At 43.9% G+C, this 20,561-nt stretch overlaps 1 protein-coding gene and 2 long non-coding RNA genes across 3 annotated transcripts; 1 reads left to right on the top strand and 2 right to left on the bottom strand.

The window, feature by feature from the left end:
* Positions 1-301: 301 nt before the first annotated feature.
* Positions 302-6,121, bottom strand: HEBP1 (heme binding protein 1). Its single transcript, XM_071423104.1, has 4 exons — positions 5,918-6,121; positions 5,672-5,810; positions 4,004-4,184; positions 302-2,678 (listed from the first exon to the last, which is right to left on the bottom strand). Exons 1-4 carry the CDS (start codon positions 5,993-5,995, stop codon positions 2,507-2,509), a joined length of 570 nt encoding a protein of 189 aa, XP_071279205.1. The 5' UTR covers positions 5,996-6,121; the 3' UTR covers positions 302-2,506.
* Positions 6,122-6,126: 5 nt separating this feature from the next.
* LOC139588109 (uncharacterized) lies at positions 6,127-7,856 on the top strand. Its single transcript, XR_011678561.1, has 2 exons — positions 6,127-6,310; positions 7,600-7,856. It is a non-coding gene; the product is annotated as an uncharacterized lncRNA (long non-coding RNA).
* A 391-nt stretch (positions 7,857-8,247) lies between these two features.
* LOC139588108 (uncharacterized) lies at positions 8,248-17,051 on the bottom strand. Its single transcript, XR_011678560.1, has 5 exons — positions 16,639-17,051; positions 13,830-14,075; positions 11,623-11,760; positions 11,091-11,220; positions 8,248-9,766 (listed from the first exon to the last, which is right to left on the bottom strand). It is a non-coding gene; the product is annotated as an uncharacterized lncRNA (long non-coding RNA).
* Positions 17,052-20,561: the final 3,510 nt, after the last annotated feature.

The following is a 20,561-nucleotide window of genomic DNA, read 5'->3' as shown; positions in this document are numbered from 1 at the left end:
ATTTTCCTCAGGTAAGAGGGCCCCTTGTTTCTACATTAACACAAATACATTGCTCAAAGCCTCTCAATGGCTGGAACAAATGAAGGAGATTATTTCATCAGCTCCTGTCTCTCACAGTCAGATAATGCAGGGCCACGCCAGGATACCCAAAATAGTGATTTATTGGAAAAAGCATTATGACTATTTATAAATGCTGTGACATGATTAGTACCCCAAACAGAAAGAAAAACTGGCAACCTACGGTCTAGCAAATCAACTACTCCCACTGAGTTCACAAAGTCAGTGATCAGAACAGAAGCTGTAAAACACAATATTATTATTTATTTATTTATCTCAAAACTAGAAAATGCAGACAAAACAGAGGCATCTTTGTGTGCACAGAAAAGGCAATTCAGTTTGCATAAGGCTTTGACATTATTTAACAATGTTTACGAAATTCTATCCTGCCTGCCTGGTGCAAAAGGCCAATAGCAGGGCTGCACATGCAGAGCCTACAGATGTTTACTCTCACTCTTGGGTCTGAAGCTCTCACTCTCTGTTCAGAGGGTATGCACTTTATAAAAGAACCCCCCCATGCTGCTGAGCTCTGCAGCTCTGTTTATACCAGGTTTATTACTGGCATCTGAGATTTCACAAGATAAATTTTGAGAAATTTCAAGGTTTTGATTATTGAAGGACATTCACCACAGGTCACCAGACTGTATCCACAAAAGCTCCAAAACGAACCTGGGAAGGCACAAACTGGACAATACTGTACTCCTCCATTCCTCACCCACACAGGTTAAAATAATCTGGGACATGAACAGTCCCTTTGGATTCAGGTACAAGCTTAAAAGGATATTTGCTGTTTCAAAAATTCCTTCAAAGGCCTAATTTTTTGTCTTGATTTATCTTTTTATTCTTCCTCCCCTGCACTGCAATCACTAACCACAGCCAACAGCTTTTCCCTGTCATTGTTGTTTAGTTTTTTGCTTAATTAAATGCTATCTGCTCTTTTTACCCATCCTGAACTAGCTGCTCTTGCACACAGGTGACTGAAACTCTCATGAAGTCCACAGCAAAGCTCTTATATGGCTCAGCAAGAGAGAAAAGGAAAGCACATCAAAACCTCAGGTTTTCTCCTTTTCCTGCTGAGATTTGTTCTCAGAAAGCAGGAGCACGTGCAACAGCTTGAGCAGCCAGAAGCCACAATGCCAGCTGACAAATGTCTCTTTCAGCTCCAGGGGAAAATGGCTTTTGGAAAGCACATGAACTATGGGGCACCTCACCACCAGAGGAGCACACCTCTTTTAGTGCAGGTAATGAATTATACACACCCAGCAGCAGGGTGAGTGCTCCCACTGTGGGCACTCTGGTGTGTCCCTGGCAGAGCCAACAGCTAAAATGCTGGTTTGATGCCTGACATTTCAACATTGCCACTCTTCCTGAAACATGACCCACACTTGCAATTGTATTCGAAGTTTCCAAAAGGCTACTGATTATTTGACCCAAATCCCTGTTTTCTAGGACAGCCATGGTTTTCCTTTTCCTCCTCTAAAGAAAACAGTGGGTCTGAGTAGCCCTTCAAAAATTGACACCTTTTAAGAAAAGTTTTTTAGATTGGCACCCACGGTAGCTTCACCATATTTTCATCATTCCTCAAATGCACACTCAGGTCACAAGTAATAAGCATCTGCTTTCTTCCAATCTTTCATTTCTCTAATTCAATTAGATAACCACACACATTTCTGCTTTGGCCCTTGCATAGGCTAGTTTTAAAGAAATGTTACACAAAAGTAATAGGAAGGTGAAGAAACAATCTTGAGGTCTCCAGGTCACACTGTCCAGCTGCTAGCTGAGATGAAGACACAGCACACACCAAAACATCTCTCCTCAAACAAAAGAAAGCTGCAAGCAGAATCTGTATCTTTCTCTGAATGGCATTGCTCAGACAGATGACAGAAGCGCTGATCTTCTGCACACTCTGAATTAATGTAAAGAATGTTTATTTTCTCTATGCTGTGTTGGCAGCAATGCCCGTGTGCCTTTAGATTGATTGTGGAATGGCAAAGATAAAAGCAGCATTTTACAGCTGCAGCAAACTGAAGGAGATAAAAAAGTCTCTGTATGCACTTTTGTCATGTTCCCCTGCCCGTCTCAGGTGAGACTAATAGTCTGCCTACACTTGGACGTGACTCCTGTCAGGCACCAGCCAATTAAGTACTTTTGGCTTTCTCAGCACTGAACTCTGGAAGCACAAAGGAGATAAAAACAAGCCACGGAGAGATCAAGAGAGTCTGTGTGACTGAGGACCTGGTCTGGAATGAAGGAGCAGGACCATCAGGAGGGTCAGCAAGTGTTCTTCTAGAATGACTTTTATGGTTCATAAAAGACTAAGGCATAGGCATGGAAAAAGGCAGTGATAGTTTTTTGCCTCTGTTGAATTCTTAGTTTATTTTATAAAGAGGACAGGAACATAGTGTGGGGAGGTTATCAGAGCAAGGCAGCACCACGGGGAGCCAGATGTTCACTCCTTCACAAACCAGACCTCATTGCGGCGTCCGTAAGGCTTCATGGGGGGGTCATAACCATTGCACAGGTAGGAATCCTTGTGGTAGGCAGCATCACTCCCCAGAGCAGCCTTCAGCTTGGCAGCATAGCTCACATAATCTGCCTCTTTGGCATAGCCACCAAATTGCCTGCAAAGAAACCAGAGAGCTGTTGAGCAGTCCTGGAAAAGCAAAGAAGGAAGAGAGAGAGAGCAATAAATAGCCACAGTATATTTAGACACGCATTTTGATCCAGGTCCTGCCAACATGCACTCACTCATGTGTGCACTGTTCATTGTGAAGCAGCACACTTCATCTGGGACAGACGAAGTCGCATGGGTGACACAGCCAAGGGTGACAAGCAACTTGACAAGTGCATGAGATAAAATCTACCTGGGTCCACCAAGCACAATAACAAAAGTCCCTGGGCAGTTATCCATTGGGAGGCCCTGAAGGAATCCCCCCCAAACAGCCCCATGTATGTCAGCCAGCAGAATGGCCCTGCCCTGTGAATCAGCACCATATCAGAGAAACAACTTTCTAAAATACAAGGTTATCTCCAAGACAGCTCAGCCTACAGTCCCCACCAATGCTGTCAACAACCACGCTCACTGTGGTGTGAAGAACCGTCTGCTGGAAAGATCATGAAGGAAAGCCAAACTCGAGCTAGCCCAAGGAAAAGGTGAGGTAGGAACACACAATTGGCAATTACAGAACACAATGCCATTTAAAAGGGGTGGACTGAAATGGGTCCGGTTTATGTTGACCTCCCACCAACAGGAACTGTTTCCAAGGCAGCCTGCACCTCACCACCCTCCCTCAGGGCTGAAATTTGAGACAAAACAGGCTGATATTGCAGAAGTGGCCCACACCCAGAGCAAAGGCCAAGCAGCAGTTGGAGGCAAGAAAGAAGTCAGTTAGAGTCAGCCAAAATAGTTCAAGAAAGGAGGCAGGGAACCTCCAAAGGGTAAAGACAAGGTGAAAGGCTTATTGCTATTGTGATGCTAGTTTGAGTCCAGGCTGTCAGTCAACACCCCAAAACATTCAAAGGTGACTTGAAGCAATGCAGCAGCTACTTGTTTCCATGGTGGAGTCTGGTATGAGTCCATCTGAATGAGGCTTCAGTGGACAGTTTGTGAACTGCACCAAAGAACATGCATAATGACTTTCCCAGAAAGTGGGAAAAACAATAGATTCATGCAATAGAAATGGGACAGTATCTTTCAGGGCTAGCCTCCATGCTTGTTTACCCAATGGAAAAAAAAAATCCATATTTCACATCAGTGCAGCATGACCAAGGGTAAGAAGTGACATTTTTTTGAAGACACCTGTCTTTAGTCTAGACATACTCCTCCATCTCCTTTTGCCACATGCACCCTTGTACAGCAAGTCACCTGGTAAAACAAACACTGCTCATCAGAGCACCCTAAAGACCTCATCACTTGAGACTGGAGATCCCAGGATGCATTCCTTACGTGGAATAAATGGTCATTCCCTGTCTTTCTTCAATCTTAATGCTTTCATCAGTAGGACATGGAGGGCTGTCTTGAAACTGGCTCGGGATCCGCAGAGAGACTTTCACCTTCTGCTGAAAGGAGCCATCTTCAGCAGGAAAAGCAGTGATGGAGACAGGAGCAGTCATGCCCATTCCAACCCCTGAAACAGACACACAGACATTACTAAAGAAGTCTATGCTCTCAGGAACTCACAAAATTAACAGGGAATTCACAAAAGCTAATTTTAGTTTTGGAAAATTCCTCATATGAACAAACTCCATGTCAGGAGAGGGCTCCTCTGAGGAAGCAGAACAGCCATCATCAGGCTTCTGCTTGGGCCAAGCTCCCTGTCCACACGAGAAGCTTGGGAAAAAAGGGTTCCGACTGACCTCTGGAATGCTTTTTATTAATGGTGCTGCGTTTGTGGCTCTATTAGACACTCTGTTCTTCTGACAAATCAGTTGAAAGACAGCAGGATCTGTAGCTCCAGGGCAGGCCAGTGGCCTGTATAAACCTACATCAGCATTTAAATTAATACTATCTGCACTTAGTCATGAGTCTACAGCCAATACTGGGTGACAGAAGCCTTCTCTTAAAACCTCCCAAATGCTTCCAGACATCCTACAAGTGCCAGTGCCCCAAACCTCAGTGCTGTTATGCCTTTCAGCAGGACTTTCCATGCTTTCCACACTCCAGGAACAGCAAGGTTTTTTCCTACTCATTACCACCAAGAAGTACCACATGGCACTGAAGACCAGTTTTCTTCACTCTTCTTGCAGCAGTAGGGAACCTCTAAACCTCATGACCAGGCAGCCATAAAAACAGCAGAGCTCAAGCCATCTTTCTCATTTATTTTCCTTTGATGTCATACCTGTGTTTGTTTCACATGTTATAGAAGGCACCCCTTCTACTACAGCAACAGCAATCATCACTTTCTGAAAATGTTACTGCAAATACCATTTCCCACTGCATCCACCTCCTACTCTATAGAGACTACATTAATCCCTCTACTAGATGCTGGAGAAAGGTATTTGAGAACATGTATATGCCTCAGAGCTACTCTGTAGTCTTCTCCTGCTATGAACGGTTAAAACGTGCACATTTTAGTAAGGTGAGAATTAGAAGCAATCACCTGGAAGCACTGCCATAAAACATTAAAATATACCATTTAAAAGGAAGCTCATTGTTCATTACCCTTTCATGAATAAAAATAGCCAGATAAAATATCAAGGTCGTAACTGTTATTTCACTGCCCACAAGGGCACATCATAGAACCGAAGTGTCCCAGATATCCTGGATTTCATCAGCTACTGCTCACCCAGGGAGCTGTGATGGATACCTGTCTGCCTGTCCTCATGTTATCCCAGCTGCAAGGTAACTCATTCCTGTTTAAACAAATAATTTTTGAGATTTCATCCTGAAACAGAGACGGGTTATAAGCGGATTCATAGAATGAGCTGGCTGGGCACGACTTAGCCTGTTGCAAATTTAGTTTTATCAGTGAAGGGCCATCCCCATCAAAGACTCCCCGTGCCAGGAGCCACAAGCCAGGCGGGCCTGCAGTGCCATTGCCTCCATCCATCCCGCTTTCACCAAGCCTCAACCACCAACACCCGCCAAGCCCCGCGGGGCAGGCAGCATCCTCACCCTTGTCGTTGCTCCCTCCGACGTACTTGAGGAGCTTCACTGCCCCTTCCTTCGAGGCTTCGTCGAACGGCTTCCCCACCAGCTCCACCGCCGCGAACTTCCCGCCCTCGTACGTCCTCTCCTCGTAGCTGACCTGATCCTGGGGAAGGAGATGGGGATGGAGGCGCTGCCAGGAGGAACGCGCTGCCCGGGGCCGATCCCCGCTTTCCCTCGCAGCGCCTTAGCGCAGACCCGCCCGGCACAGACCTTCTCGCCCTTGCTTAGCAGGCGGTAGGGCCATGCCTCCACCGTGCTCAGCAGCGAGTTCTTCACCATGCCCAGCATGATGCCGCGGCTCGGCTCTACCCCGCTGGGCTCGGCTCTGCCCCGCTGGGCTCGGCTCTGCCCCGCTGGGCTCGGCCCTGCCCCTGCCGGCTCGGCTCGGCCCCGCTCGGAGGAGGTGGGAGGGCCGGAGCCGCCCCGCCCGCAGCGCGGCCATCGCCCCACGGGACCGCGGCCGTGCGGGGGCACCGGGAGCGGCCGCCCCGGAGGGCGAAGTGTGGAGGGCACCGAGAAGTGTGAGGAGTCATGAAGTGCGGGAACAGATGGTATTCATCTCTGGGAGACAGGAAATGTGAGAGGGGATATGAAAGGAATGAGGTACAGGAAAAGGGAAGTCCTGGCAAAGTGTGTTATGCCTAGCGTGGAAGGGCACCATGGTCCTGGAGTTGCAAAATCATAACCTCTTGTTTCTTCGGTCTTTTGTGGTTTTTTAAAAATAAACAGAAATAAGGGGAACATAGTTGTTTTTTAAGGAGTAGGTCTGGTTGCTGGATATTGTAAGCTTTAGGCGAAGGGTAGATTTTAGAAATTCCTAATGATACTTGATCTCCCTCCACTGACCACCCAACTGGTCACCTCTGTTTAAACGTTCTGTCCAGATCCTTTCCCAGAAATACATGTAAATGAACATAGCAGAGAGCTTATATGGCTTCTGTAGCTGGATACATTTATATGCACAGAAGACTTAGACACCTTGTGACAAGTGGTTTTTTGTTGTATAAGCCAAGTCTAAGGCCAAGTGCCAGCTAGAGAAGGTGCCTTACCCAGGATCTTTTAAGAAGAGGTTAGCAGAAGCAGAAATCAAATACCAGTCCCTGGGAATCAGTCCCATGGGTCAGGCCAGCTTCCCCAGGCAGATGGGACAGAGGCATCTCAAGTTGCTCAGCTGGACTGCTGCCTCCTCATATAGAAAGTGAACAGTGCAGAAGTAGGCTGGTGCATAAGCTTCCTACACTCTTAAAGAGCAAAGAATAAAATTATAAGATAAATAGGACACTAAAACTTTTCAGTCTAGAGAGAGGGTCGTGCAGAAAGAAGCTGGCTGTTATCTGATCAAACAGGCTGTGTTCAGGTCAGGGAGCTGGGCTGGAGCCCAGCATGGGCTTTCACAGAGGGAATGACGGGGCTGCTGTCACTGGTGACAAGGTCACAGATTAGTAATTTATTAACCATTTATATTACTTGGTTTATTCACCATTATGCAAGAAATTGGAGAATTGTAATACACATTGCATGCTGCAGCTTATTTGTTCTCTTTTAAACTAGATGGTGACTTTCTCCATTGTGCTGAGGAGGTTTTGCCAAGACTACAAACTTGCACATATCAGCATAGGAATACGTGGACTGGGTTAGACTGGGGGTCCACCTTGCTCTGTCCTCTGTCTCTGGCAGAAGCTGGTGGTGGGCATTTAGGTGTAAAGTAAAACTATGCAATGATCTGGTCTGGCCTCCCACCACCAGCCATCTGTAACTTCAGGAACTTAGGGAAGTCTTATCTTTGTGTTTCAAGTAGTCCTCAATTTATACAGCTTCAGGTTGCCTGATAAAATGCTTGTGTCTAAAATACAACCATGAAAGCTAACATTTATGTTGTACTCTTCCTCCAGACAGGCCAAAATAACCAGCAGTCCCTACAGCCCCAAGCAAAGCATCCCTTGGAGGGATCAGCAGTCTGTGCAAGGATGCAGCTGTTGCTACAGGACAGCCTTGAAACTCTGAATGCAGAATAACAAGAAGTTAGGGGCCTTTCTCTCCTGTTATTCCTTGTAATTTATGTAAATATATTCTGGGATCAAAATGCTCTACATTTCCTGAGAAATTATGATGACAACTTCAACAAAGGCACAACTGTATCCTTTTATCAGCCTTTTCAGAGTCTTGATTTTTCTCTTCTCTAGCTAAGCAGCGTTTCAAGTTCCCAAGCAGAAGCCAAAGAGGGCCAAGTTTGAGTTTTGTTATTTTCTGAAACTCAGAGAACTTACATCCAGGAATTATTTACCAAATTGTCTCATACCTCCCCCACTCAACTAACTCCCAGGCTGCAGCTAAAATTCTTACTGTGTTAATTCTTCTGGTCCATTCTGAAAGATTTCATATGAAACTAGTTTTTACCCCTTTCCTTTTGGAGGTTATTGTATTGTCACTGAATTTCTTTCCATAAACTCAGGCTTTGGGAATCCTTAAATAGCTAGTCTGCATCCTCACTGTGACTGGAGAGTGTTTTCAAAACAACTGACATGCCAGACACCCCGACAATCATTTAGACATAATCCATTCTTTATTTGTGTTCTCATAAATTGCTTCATCCAGACCTTAAAGACAACCTGTTTCTTTTCCTCTCTGACTCTCTTTCTTATGTTTCAGCACATTTCATGTACACAGTTGACTGCAGTGCTGAATGGAAATCTCTGTATTGGATTTATCTTTAGAGACCTGAAGGGCAAGGCCAGTCTGTCCTCCATTCAGTGCATAATTTGATTCATGCACTCTTTTTTTAATCACCAGCTTTATTGTCAGGAAGACACAGGCAAAGACAAGCTGAAGGCAGGGTATTCTGGGTAATCCCTGAGGGACCAAAGACTTTGTAGAGTATGGTTGTTAATTTTCTACAGATATTAATTGTGCTAAAGGATGGTGGGAAATGTCTGGAGGTCAATGCTGGCATGTGGAGAAAATACTTTGTGAACTAGACACCAATTGAATTGTTAACTGTGATTTTGGGGGCTGAAGAGTCTCTTAAGCTATTTTGGAAAATCCTTCCAGACACCTATCTTTGCCATTAGGTATCTAAATAGTTTTGAAAAACAATTTTAAAATCCCCTGATTTCCATGGGTCTTGGCAAAAATCAGTTCAGTGTGTTTCAGAGTGCTGGAAATTCTGAACATATCTACTGAGTAACACCATTCTGAGTGCACAGTTCCAGGTAGCTAGAAAAAGACTCTTTGCAGAAGGTTCATATTTGGTCCCTAGCAACTGATATATCTTCAGTGTTGAGTCATGGTGTACAGAGCAAGGTTATCCAGCCCTACTCACCTTCTGAACATATGAACATGGACAATAGGTTAAGGCAATATTTTGAAACATAACTTCCTCTCCCTGCCCAGCTGGAAGTGCCAAGCACTAATCCATCTTTCTGCATTCATCAGTTGTTCAGCACTTTCAAAGTTCAAATTCCCCAGCTGTTTCAGATGGAGTGCTTTAAAAATAGGGCAGAGAGAGAAATTCACCTGATCTTTATAGAAAGACCTTCCTCTGGTAAGCAGAAAGAATGCCTGTATAGAATAAAGGTATTCATGCTCAAGTAGACTGAGCTTGTCAACTTTTTTTTTGCTTGGGACACAAAACAGCCATCATTAAAGAACAGGGTCAGGTTTTGCCTACTGACCTAAAGCAGCAACAAAATGCAGAAGTTCTGGTCTCCTTAGCAAAGCTGACTTGTGTGTGTGCTTTACTTTCTTTCTCTCCAGCAATGTCCCATTGAGAAAGGCTTAAGCAGATGAAAAAAAAAAAAAGATTTCCCTTTTTTTCTGGTAGAGAATTAAGTGCTCTGAGGTCTGCTCTGAGGTCTCCTGCGAGCATATAACCTTCTCCTGTGTGTTGGGAGTCTCCTCAGCTGAGTATTTCCACGCCTCTGGCTCTGCAGAGCATTCAGTCGAAGGGGAAGGACAGTTTTGCTGATGACATTGAGACGTTCGTTCAGTTCTTCCAGCCTTTTCCTTATCGACTGGACTTCCCTCACAAGGTTGTCCACAGCTGCAGAGACGGGGCGGAGACTGCAACAGGAGTAATAGAGAAGAATAACTCAGTTTAGGGAGTATTTCTGAGCATGCAAAGTAATTTACCATGACCTTTGTTTCTTGCTGGGTAAGGGCCCTTGACGATGGAAGAGTTGCAAGCATTAAAAATGTTTCAAAGCTGCTCTGCTCTTCGGTGATGGGAGTTCATCTGAGGGCCCCCATCTGAACCCTGGAAAGCACAAGCTTCAGGACCAGCATGAGCAACATGGTCTTTCCACCACTTTATTTTAATTAGTAATAATTAGCTAGGAGTACACCTGGAGGCTAGGCCAGTGGTTCCCATGGAGTACAACATTTCTAATGGACCAGTCTGTGTCCTTGCCAGCAAACTCAAAATTCAAAGCCCAGTACAGGATATAGGGCAGGATACCCTCATCACATATTCCTGGACTAAAGTTAGAACTTTCCAAATACAGGACTTAATATCATCCCTGATAATCTGAGGCACCAATGAATTTCAGCACTGTCAGTGGGAAAGTTGTGATGAATTCTATGCTAGTAACAGCCACCATGCAGCCAGGGAGAAATCCACTTGTTGCCCAAGGCCAATGTACAATCTATGATGTATCCTCCCAAAAACCTGATTTGTACAGATACCATGTGACCACCTGCCCAATGCCTTTTTTCCTTCTAATCTTTCCTCTTCAACTGGTTCAATGTGTAACATTTGCAAACTTTTTTTTTTCTTGTTTTCTAAAGAGAACAATTAGTTATGGAAGACAACCACTTTACTTGCTTTAGGAACAATTCTGATTTAAATGATATTAGTTTTCTAGTAATTCCCAATATTCCTTTTTCCTCTCTTTCTTTCCCAGCTTTTCCTACTCTCTTTCTGGAAATATGAGATTGAATTAAATTTTATGAGTTTGTTCAACAGTTAATATCTCCAGCAATGCAAAGGGGGAATGGGATGACATGAACTGGTGAATAGCTTTCTCAGATCAAGGTGTTAGAGACTGAAATAAACATCACAGACCAAATCAGCTTCTTTTTCCTGATCTGTGGCCAAGCCCATGTGTGGATTTGTAGAACAATTCATTTTTTCCAGCCTGCTCTCACAAGTGTGAGCTGCCAAGGGCAATTTCTTTAGGAAGATTCTTGTAATACAGTGATGGCAGTTGAGAGTGTTTCACGATAAATAGTTAGCAGAGTATTCAGTTTACTAATCAGAGGCACTGAGATAATGTTTTATTTTCCCCCAACTGAGAAATATGAAAATTCATCTTTTAGAAGATGAATCCTGCTCAGGGAAGGACACCCAGGAGAGGACTGAATCCTACCTCCAGATGAGAAGAATTACCTGGAGAACTCAGGCAGGAGAGCATTTGGGTTGTTCAGCAGGGTATGCTTCATTTGCCAGAAGATGTCATTTCCCCATTTCTCAAGGGTTTGAGTAATGCTGTGAACACCTTCGATGTTGACCTTGTCAGCTAGGTTAGCAGGATGTCCATGGAAGAGAGGAAAACAAATGTGTCAGCACAAGGAAATACAAGCCAGTGCTCTGAGTTTGATTCCATTCCCCATCACAACTCAGTTGTGATGAAATGCCAAATATTAAACACATGGAGGATCTAAATTAAAAAGGAGGTAACTCTCTCTCACAGTGTAATTCTCTACCTCCAGGTGTCTAGAGTTTCTGCTGTCACTGGATTCCCCAGCTGATTATTTCTAAAAGCATTTTTTCTCCAGAAGTCTCCCTCAGCTACCCAAGAATCAAAAAAGAGCAGTCATGAATGAGCATTGACTATCCCACTCCAAGGACAAAATAAGTGAATCTGCATCTCTGAGTTACTGAACACCTCCCATGCTGAACCACCGCTGTGACCTCCTACCGCCTTCTCTGTAGTTCCATTTCTGATGCTGGTCCAGAAAGTCCTCCTGGGATTTACTGCAGGGCAAAAGGATGAAGAGGAGGAAAAGAGGAGGAGTCACCATGATGGCCATTGTAGGATCTTGACTTCTCCTTGTCTCTGTGGAGACAAAATGTCTTGCTAAGTGCTTTATTTCTTTTTTCTTCTCTTTCTCCACTTCCCATCTGTCATCACAAGACCAAATTTCTCTTTGGTGATGTTTTTATTTAAAATGTTGTTCAAGTTGCTCAGAATAGGTTTTACAGAAGCAGAGGGACTTTTCTTTTTCTCAGGTATGAACTTTACTTCCTTTTCAAGCAACAGAGTAGTACTGAGATACTTCATCAACCAGCAGCAGCTGGGGAAGTAGCTTTGCTTCCTATGTAGCTGTGTTGGGATAGCACCTTATGGTTACAATTGTTCTAGCAGTGTCAGAAGGAGGTACTACAGAGTGGGAAAATCACTGCATCCCTACTCTGTATTTTGGAGAAACAAGGTAAACAACCATTGAACAAATTATCAAGTGTCTCATGGTGGCCAGAATAAAAAAAAAAAAGTTCTTTTTGATGACTAACCAGTGGCAATATCTTAGATGCTGCCCATTGATGGAGCCTCAAAGGTAACTCCAAACCCCATGTACAATCTCCACCTTGCCCTGGTGTCACAGGGTCAGTTCCTCCTGAGCAAAGCTGCAGAGTTGACAGGACATGTATATGAACTGATGTGAACACTTACCCAACTCCTTGTTTTCTTTCAAGTTTACCATCATTCCCAAGCCAGCCCTAACCTACAAGCCCTCCTGGGCAAGTACCATCTCTAAACCTAAGAGGATAGATAGTCTCTCTACAGCTTACTCATGCTGATTTGTTATTCTTTCCTAATAAATTAGTCCCTCAGTGTTGAATCTGGTACTTTAATTAAAAAAAAAAAAAGTCATGAACAGCTGTTCTGCTAGAAATTGGCTGAAAATATCCATTATGCACATATTGCACATAGCAAACAGAAAAAATGCATTGCCAAGTTCATGGGGTTTAGTGATGATTTTGGTCATCTGTAGTCACAGTGATGGAAGGGCTCATGTGAGAAGCAGGCACATCCAGAAAATCTGAATTATTCTTCTGTTCAGGTACATGCATCAAAAGCTTAAGATCTCACTGCAAAATATGAGGACATTAATTTTTTTTTTTTTTTAATATAATATAACCATCTGGGAAGAATTCAGTCACCTCAAAACCTACCAGAAGCTGTAGCAGACAAAGCAGTAAATAAATAATTTCTTTCACTTTATGCCTTTCTTACATTTGATCACTAGTGCATTTTAATTGCAACTGCATTTATTTTTCCACTATTTAAAGTATCATTATGAATATAACCATACTAATGGAAAATGTCATGATACTTTAAAAACATTACTTTCCATCTGTCAGGATGTAATTTGTATTTAGTATTCTTCATCTAATTGCAGTATTCATTTAAAGGAAAAATAAATTACCTTCTTCCTATCTCACACATGCATACACCTTTTCTTCCTGCTAACTCAGAGCTGCCAAAATAAAGATCTTTAAGAAGGTCTGACAATATCACCAAGGCTCATAATGAAAAGGTCTTCATGGACCTTCTTGAAACTATTTGCATTGACACCATACCTCCTCCACCTCTCAGCTTTTCCAGATAAATGTGCCAGCCTTTACAGCTTTTTTTTTCTCTCTTTCTTTGAATGACTATGCCCTGCAAATGCCTTTTTAATCTTCCCTGATGGGAAAGGACTTACCAGACACCTATGTGTCTAATTGCAAATGATTTGAAAATGCTGCCAACATCAAGGAAACAGTGTGGCTTCCAAGCTAATTGGAAAACTTCCTGTAGAGATTGTCCATTCCTTATCCTTTCCAACTCCCACTTGTTCTAATACCCCACAGCTGGGATACTTTGATCTTTCTCTATTTGTTAAAAGTAGGGTGGTAATAAATTCCACCTAAATCTTATACTGAAAATCCACGCTACTTGAGCTCCAACTTTTTAAAACATCAGGTGTCCAAATGAATCCCAATAACCACATGTTCTATTTGCAGGGCCCCTCCCAGACCAGTTTCTTTGTAGCTTTGCTCCCTGCATTCCTGAGGGTCTACCGTAATTTATTATCACAGTAAACATCAGGTTATAATCATCTTTGAAGAAGATTCTCATACCTCAGGCACACAGAAAATGAGCAATCTTCCCTCTCTTAGGTGGAATTGTAGACAGCAAATGGATATTCACTAACAAAGTTCCTAGCTGAAAAAGTCTGTGGGGTCATCTGTAACAGGAACCAGATCCCCAGCCGATTCAAATGTCTTCTGCTCCTTTGCAGAGTTGCACTGGAAAGTACTATCAGGGTAGAGCACAGATGGACAAGCAGGGACAACTCTCTCACATCCTTGGATGGGAACTCTTTCCTAAATGCAGAGAATAACAATATCAACATATTAGCTTTATCATTGTTACTATTAAATACAATAATATGAAGTGCTGTCAGAAAATTACATCACATTCTGCCCTTGGAGCAGATTAGGCTCAGTGATTCACTGGACAGTCCGTTCATCTGCAGGCAGTGAAGACCAACATATTTGTCTCATTATCACACAATATTTTTTTTCATCATTTAACCTTTTGATTCCTCACTTCAGCATGATTAAAGAGCTCAGCTAGCTTGATACCCTGAGCACAGCCCTGCTGTGATCAGCAGTTGTGCCATCCGAGCCAGAATCCCTGCCCCAAAGCAAAGGACTACTGCCAGTATTTGAACTCCCATCACTGTCCCTCTCCCATTAACCCCTTTGGTTTCTTGTTGCTCCATTTCTAGTGCTCATCCCCCCTCACAATGCAGTGGGTAATCCCAACAGAGCCCTGAGATTTCCTTGGTATCTGCCTCAGCTGGGGTTGAGCGTGATGGCTGAAGTGCCCCACTGCCTGTGGGTTGTGCTGCCTGCCAGGATACGGGGATTTGCCCAGGTTACCTGCTTCTAGTACCAAACACAGCTTCATTTCAGAGAGCCCTGTCTCCCCTGAAGCCTGAGGAGAACACACACATCCTATTGCAGATGTGCAAGTTGTTGCTTTACGATGCAGACCTTGCCTCTTGTACATCAAGAGGGCTTGAAACCTTCCCCTGTGCCTCTGACTGCTCCAAACACAAGCCCTCTCTGAGTGCATCAGCATCCCAGTGTGTTAGCTCAAGCCCATGCTTGTTTTGGGAAGAGGATGTTGTTGATTACAGTTATCAATCCCTGCAGTGATAACTAAAATTAAGGATTTTTTTTCTGTGTTTGAACATTGAAATGCAAGTGAATTACATTAATGCTTTTCATTTGAGGCCTGTTCTCCTCTCATAACTTTTTCAAGTTCCTGTTGAGCTACTGTCAGACTGAAGCTGAAGAGCAATTCTGGATTTTGGGTCATTTGCAGGGAAATAAAATATAGTTCTAAGTGAATCAGGGAGCTTGATCTCAGGTGAATCATAAATACATAAAATGTAGCTCTCACTCCAATGATAATAGGTATTTAAACATCAAAGTATGTTTTAGATTTTCTATTTTGTAAAGGATCTCAATAGATAATGAAGCTAGTTTTGCATACTGTTGGAATTCCTCTCTGTATTTTTTTCTTCTATCTCTTTTATTTCCATTGCAATATTTTAAGGTTATATTACTTACACACACCCAACTGAAAGGTTCTGTTTTATGGATTAGGTTCAAAAAGGTTTCAGTTATATAAACCAAACAGTTTCTTATTAAAAAAAAAAAAAAAATTGTAGCTGCATACAATTTCTAATGCCAGTTCTGTGAGACTCCCAGCCTGGGATCTTGAAAGGTCTCTAAGCTTTTAGAGGAGAAAGCTGCCAAGCCTGTGAGTCCAGAACAATCAAAGTATTTGCAAGAGCTCTACTTGCAAAGCGGATGGCATTTGTTAGCTCTCCAAGCAACAACAACCAAAAAAAAAAAGCAACATTAGCATATGCTTGTAGAATTATGTAATGGTGGAAAGATCATGAAAAAGGCCAAAAATAATTTTAAAAATTGGATCCTACAATATTAAGCCAGCCACAGTGGTACAGCTAGAGTATCACCTGTTTCAGAAGTCTTTGTTATAAATCCATTGTGATGGAATATTCTTCAATTTACATGTGTGGGTACAATCCTATATGTTGGTGCACACACACACTTGGTTTGAGGTTGGAATAACAACGTGTAGGAATAACAATATCCTCCTGAGTTTTTCAGGTTTGGTTACAAATTTGAGTTAAACAGTGCTTTTTCATATAACTGAGAGTTATATGAAAAAGTGCTCATTTTCTACCTGGATGTTGTGTGAAAGTGAAGGGCATCTGAAACCCTGAAATAGACTGACCATCCTGTCAAACAAGGAGATCTGATTGAGAGCCCTGATGAGAGACAGCTAAGGTGATGCTGTTGCCAGCAGGCAGCCATAGTGGGGATAAAGAAGAAAAGAAAACAAAAAGCCAACCAGGTGCAAAGCAAACATCTGCTGCAATACATCTGTAAAGTACAGTTGGTTTTGAGGAGGTAATATTCACCTTCTGCCTCTTCTCCAGGAGTGCCTGCTTTTTCAGGATATGTCTTATCTTCAACTCTCTCTCATTTAGTACTCGGTCCTTCGTCTTAGGAAGTTTCCTCTCTCTCCTTAGATAGGCACTCACAGACCTTGTACTCTCCATGTCTGTCTGTCTGACAGTCTGCCTAAGGATTTGCTTTCTCTTTCTTTCTCCCTATTTCTCTCACTCTGCACACTCTTGTTCTCTCTAGGAACTGTAGGTAGCACTCCAACCTCCACATCCATGCCAGTCTGCACATATTCCTTCCTCTCCTGGCTCTTCCCACAGGTGCCTTTATAGTCCCTCCATGCAACAACCTCTTTCTGAGGTGTAAGGATCTGTCTCCTCCAGAGGAAGAAACAAAACATTCCTGGGAAAGAAGGCAGAGAATTGTATACAAGCATTACCTTTGCTCTTGAGGCCAGTTCTTCTGTGATGAAGCTTCCAAATCTCTGCCTCCCTGCTCCTTTCTTACCACCCCCTCTGCATTTCAGCTTGCAACGAGTGACGTGTCCCTCTTCATTTCCCTGCTTTCCACATTTCCACAGTCTTTCCGTGGAGCCTCCTCCAGCTGTACCTCTGTTACCCCTCCCTCCCACTCCTGCAAACTGGCCATCTCTCCCCACACATGGGAGCCTTATGGGAAGGGAAGCCTGGGTGACGGAGCCCTCTCAAAACCAGCTCTGTCTCCAAGGACACTCGTGTTATCTTTGCCCCCGGTTCTTTTGGGCAGCTCTCAGCCGCTGGCTCTCTGGCACAGCTGGATGACTTCTCGTGCTAGTCACAGTTTCCACTATGCACTGCTTCTCTCCGGCTGCTTGAACCCTCCAGCCATCCAGTCATGAATTTGTTCACCGCCTTCTTCCTGCCTTTTAACTAACACGCCAATTAATTCCCTGCTGATTAGTTCATTCCTGATGCATTCTGCCAAATCTATTTCTAGTGGAATAAACAAGGAGGGATGAATCGGCTGCAGTGTTGTTGTTTTTGTTCCCTTGATCCCCTCCCCCAGGTCTGCACTTGCCAAATCAAACGGGCTTTGGTCTGGTCAGTACTTAATAAAGAGATTTCTAAACAAATGCAAGGTGTTAAAGGGATGAGTTTTGTGAAGCAGGGGGTGAACCCCTGACTGTGCTCCCATGTCTGTGTCAAACTGGTGTTGTGCTGTGATTTGAGGAGATGTGCAGCCATCACAGCCTGAAGCTGAAGAACTGCTGCACACATCTCTCATGACTAGACCCATGGCACTGCTTGCGAGTGCCTTGGCCAAATCTGCATTCTTTCTAGTATTACTTCTCCAGTATCAACTGGCAAGAACACCCTCTCTGCTTCCTGACCAGCCTATTCTTACTTAATTCAGCTTTTCACAGCCAAGACACTGCACTATACAGTGAGAAAAAAGACACTTTTCTCACAGAGCAAAGACTGCCCAGCCACTCAGAATAAAAGCAAACACCCAGCAGTAAGGAACCAGGGGGTATGTGGAAGTGCTACAGACAGAGCAGCTAAAAATGCAGTATTGTGATCACAACAGATGCTGGAGTACACCAGCAGAGGAGCTGATTGTGAGGGAAGCTGAGTGGCTTTTAAGCACAGTCTGTAAATATCAGCCAGCATTATCCTTTAGTCAGCCACTTAAATCCAGTCAAGAAGAGAGAGATTCCACTGGAACCAGACTCAGGGATATCTGCTTCTCTGACACCAGAAGCATGTTGTTTTGGCTGCTCCTGCTCCCCCAGTCCCACTGGCTCTGTGGCAGGGAAATTTCTGAGAAGACTGCCTTATTTGTGGAGCCTTGCCTGCGGAACACGAAACAGCAGGACACTCATTTGCAAAGTTATAAAACACCAGTTTTTAAAATCAACCCACAATACACAGGCTTAACACACACCAGCCTCCGGAGGAACTGGAAACATATTTTTTCAGGGCTCAAACAAGCAAACAAAATGTCCAGGCAACAGGCAAATAACCCAAACAATCATCTGCCTCCAGCTGTTTCCCATTCAGCATGTGGCAAACGCAGTCCAGTTATGCCTTTGCATCTCCCCGCTAAGAGGCAGCTGATGGTCAGTGTGAGATGGGGACACCAGCTTGAATGCTCTGAGCAGGAGCCCCTCCGTGGGGGCACAGCACAGAGCCACTGGGTGAGCAAAGCTGATGGCACTTCACAGCGTGTATCAACCCAGTGCTGGCAGACCCAGCTGCTCAGAGGGAAGAGGGCAATTCCCAGTGGCACCTTAAGATGTATGCTTGCTGCTGGGCAGTTTGTGGGATTTAGCAGCAGGTGCTGCCTTCCCTTTTGTATAACATATCGCCTTATTATCTGCTCTCTCCTTTTCTTTATTGAGAGTCCAATTCATAAAGGACTGGGCACTTCCCTCTGGGCTCTCAGCCACAGGGTGCCCAGCGTTGGCAGAACAAGGCTGAGACCAGAGGTAGAGCCACCAGGAGTTTGGCTGGAGAACCTTCTGCAGTAACTCCCTCAACAAACACACCCTGTGAAGGCAGCATGTGGGCACATCCCACAGCCTCAGGTGATGCACAGATTAAACTTTTGCACAGTCCTGACCATCTTTTGGCCTTTTCTCATGATAGGGTGAACTGGTGTTGGTTTTACTGCATTGGTTCATTAGAAACTCCATGGTCATCTGCACTACTTGAAACCTCCTGAGGTGTGCTGTTTTGCACCTGCTAGAAATGTTATGATCACTTTTCCTGGCTTTACTTGCCTTTATTTTTGTCTTACTGTTATCCTTCACTGCTTGATGGTATTTATTTTGTTGTTTGAACAAGCATTTCCTATTTATTGCAATGTCTACTTCTGTGTGAGGACTCTGTCATGGAAGGACTCAGCCAGGCACAGGAAAGAGGATGGTGTTCCTGGCCTTGCCATGTAGCCGTGCAGAATAGAAGGATGGGATGAATAGAATGGGTAAAAACATTGGCTTAGCACTAGTAGGAATGCAAAGACATGGGTTATTTCTTCCCTCTGGACACCTGGAAAAAGGTACAGCTGGGAACAGCTCCTGCCCCAGCAGCTCGTCAGGAGGCGACTGCCCCCTGACCTTTCAGCAGGGCTGTGTGTGCAGCCCCTCCATTGTGCAGCTCTGCACGAGTGACCCTCTCCAGCTTGAGAACCTTAAATAGCAGTGTTGTTTCATGTGGCTCCTTTCAGGGTCAAGGAGCAAGCAGAGGCTTTAGCTCCAGCAGGCTGGAAAAAGGTGTTGTCTCTGGCAGACAGGTGGCAAGAAGCAAGGGGTGGCACAGGCTTAACACTGATGAGGGGCTGGTGGCTGTGTATTTTCATGCTTTTTGCTTGTAACATTTTTCTAAATGACCACTTGTCTACACAAAGCTCTCAAGCTTAGCCCCAAGTATCTAACTTTTCAGCATCTGGCTTTTTCAAACTGCTTTGGAAAAAAAAAAATAAAATGAACAGTGACATTCACATCAATTAATGAACTATTTGCAGCTTTTTTGATTGATATTCGAACACTTGACAGGTCCAATTTATATGCAAATCAGCTTACATTCACAGCGTAAAGAAAGAAAACTTAATTTCTCATGCTTTGCAAATCATTAAATCCTCTGAACATATTACTTAGTCATATGTTCCTTAAAAGCATCAGTTTAACCACAAATCACTTGTCCTTGCAATCCATTAGCCTCACAGAGAACCCTGGGCTTGGGGAGCAAGCCATTTTTGTGGGGATACATGAAATTAAGAGTGGGCTATGCTGCACTACAAATGTAAAAGCATAGCAAACTATGGGCTTTTGCACTGTATGTGTGTGTGCCAGATGTTAGCAGATCACAAATGAGGACACCAGACATCCCAGCTCCTGCTTCTGGCTGTTTTCTGCCGTTCCTTTGCTCCCAGCCCTAATTGGTACCAGAAGCATTTTCTTAGAAGGAGTCACTCTGCTGGACAGCTCTTGCCCTGTCTATCACAGGCTTTGCTAACTGAGACTTGAAAAGGATCCAGGATCTATCCTGTAAATATTTACATAGATACAGGACTGCCACTGCTCTTAAATCAAAGCCTGGAGGACAGGAAATGGCATATGGAACAGAAAGACTCTGTATTCAGAAAGACCTGGAAGGGAAAGAGTAACAACAGCTGTGATGGCTTCTCCAGAGTTTGCCACCTGGGACTGCCCCCGCAAGTGCTGTGTCCTCAGGAAGGTCTCTCTCTGAAGCCTGGTGACATCAGTGGAAAAAAACCCTCTGGTACCAAAAGATTTTGGATCAGAACTATTCTCTCTCCTGTTCATATCTGGAAAAAAACCCAAAAAAACTCTCTTCACCAAGTAGACCACTTGGTGTCTCT

Source organism: Agelaius tricolor, unplaced genomic scaffold (genome assembly GCF_023055355.1).
Source record: "Agelaius tricolor isolate 1412-34295 unplaced genomic scaffold, bAgeTri1.0.p SCAF_3, whole genome shotgun sequence".
NCBI lineage: Eukaryota > Metazoa > Chordata > Aves > Passeriformes > Icteridae > Agelaius > Agelaius tricolor.
This window is presented reverse-complemented; position numbering and strand designations above follow the sequence as displayed.

Excerpts from the sequence above, each read along its gene's own strand:
- HEBP1 (XM_071423104.1), bottom strand. The coding sequence starts at position 5,995 with ATGCTGGGCATGGTGAAGAACTCGCTGCTGAGCACGGTGGAGGCATGG. Across the intron at positions 4,185-5,671 it reads CGGAGGGAGCAACGACAAGG|GGGTTGGAATGGGCATGACT; the intron begins GTGAGGATGCTG and ends TGTCTGTTTCAG. Across the intron at positions 2,679-4,003 it reads GGAATGACCATTTATTCCAC|GCAATTTGGTGGCTATGCCA; the intron begins GTAAGGAATGCA and ends GTTTCTTTGCAG.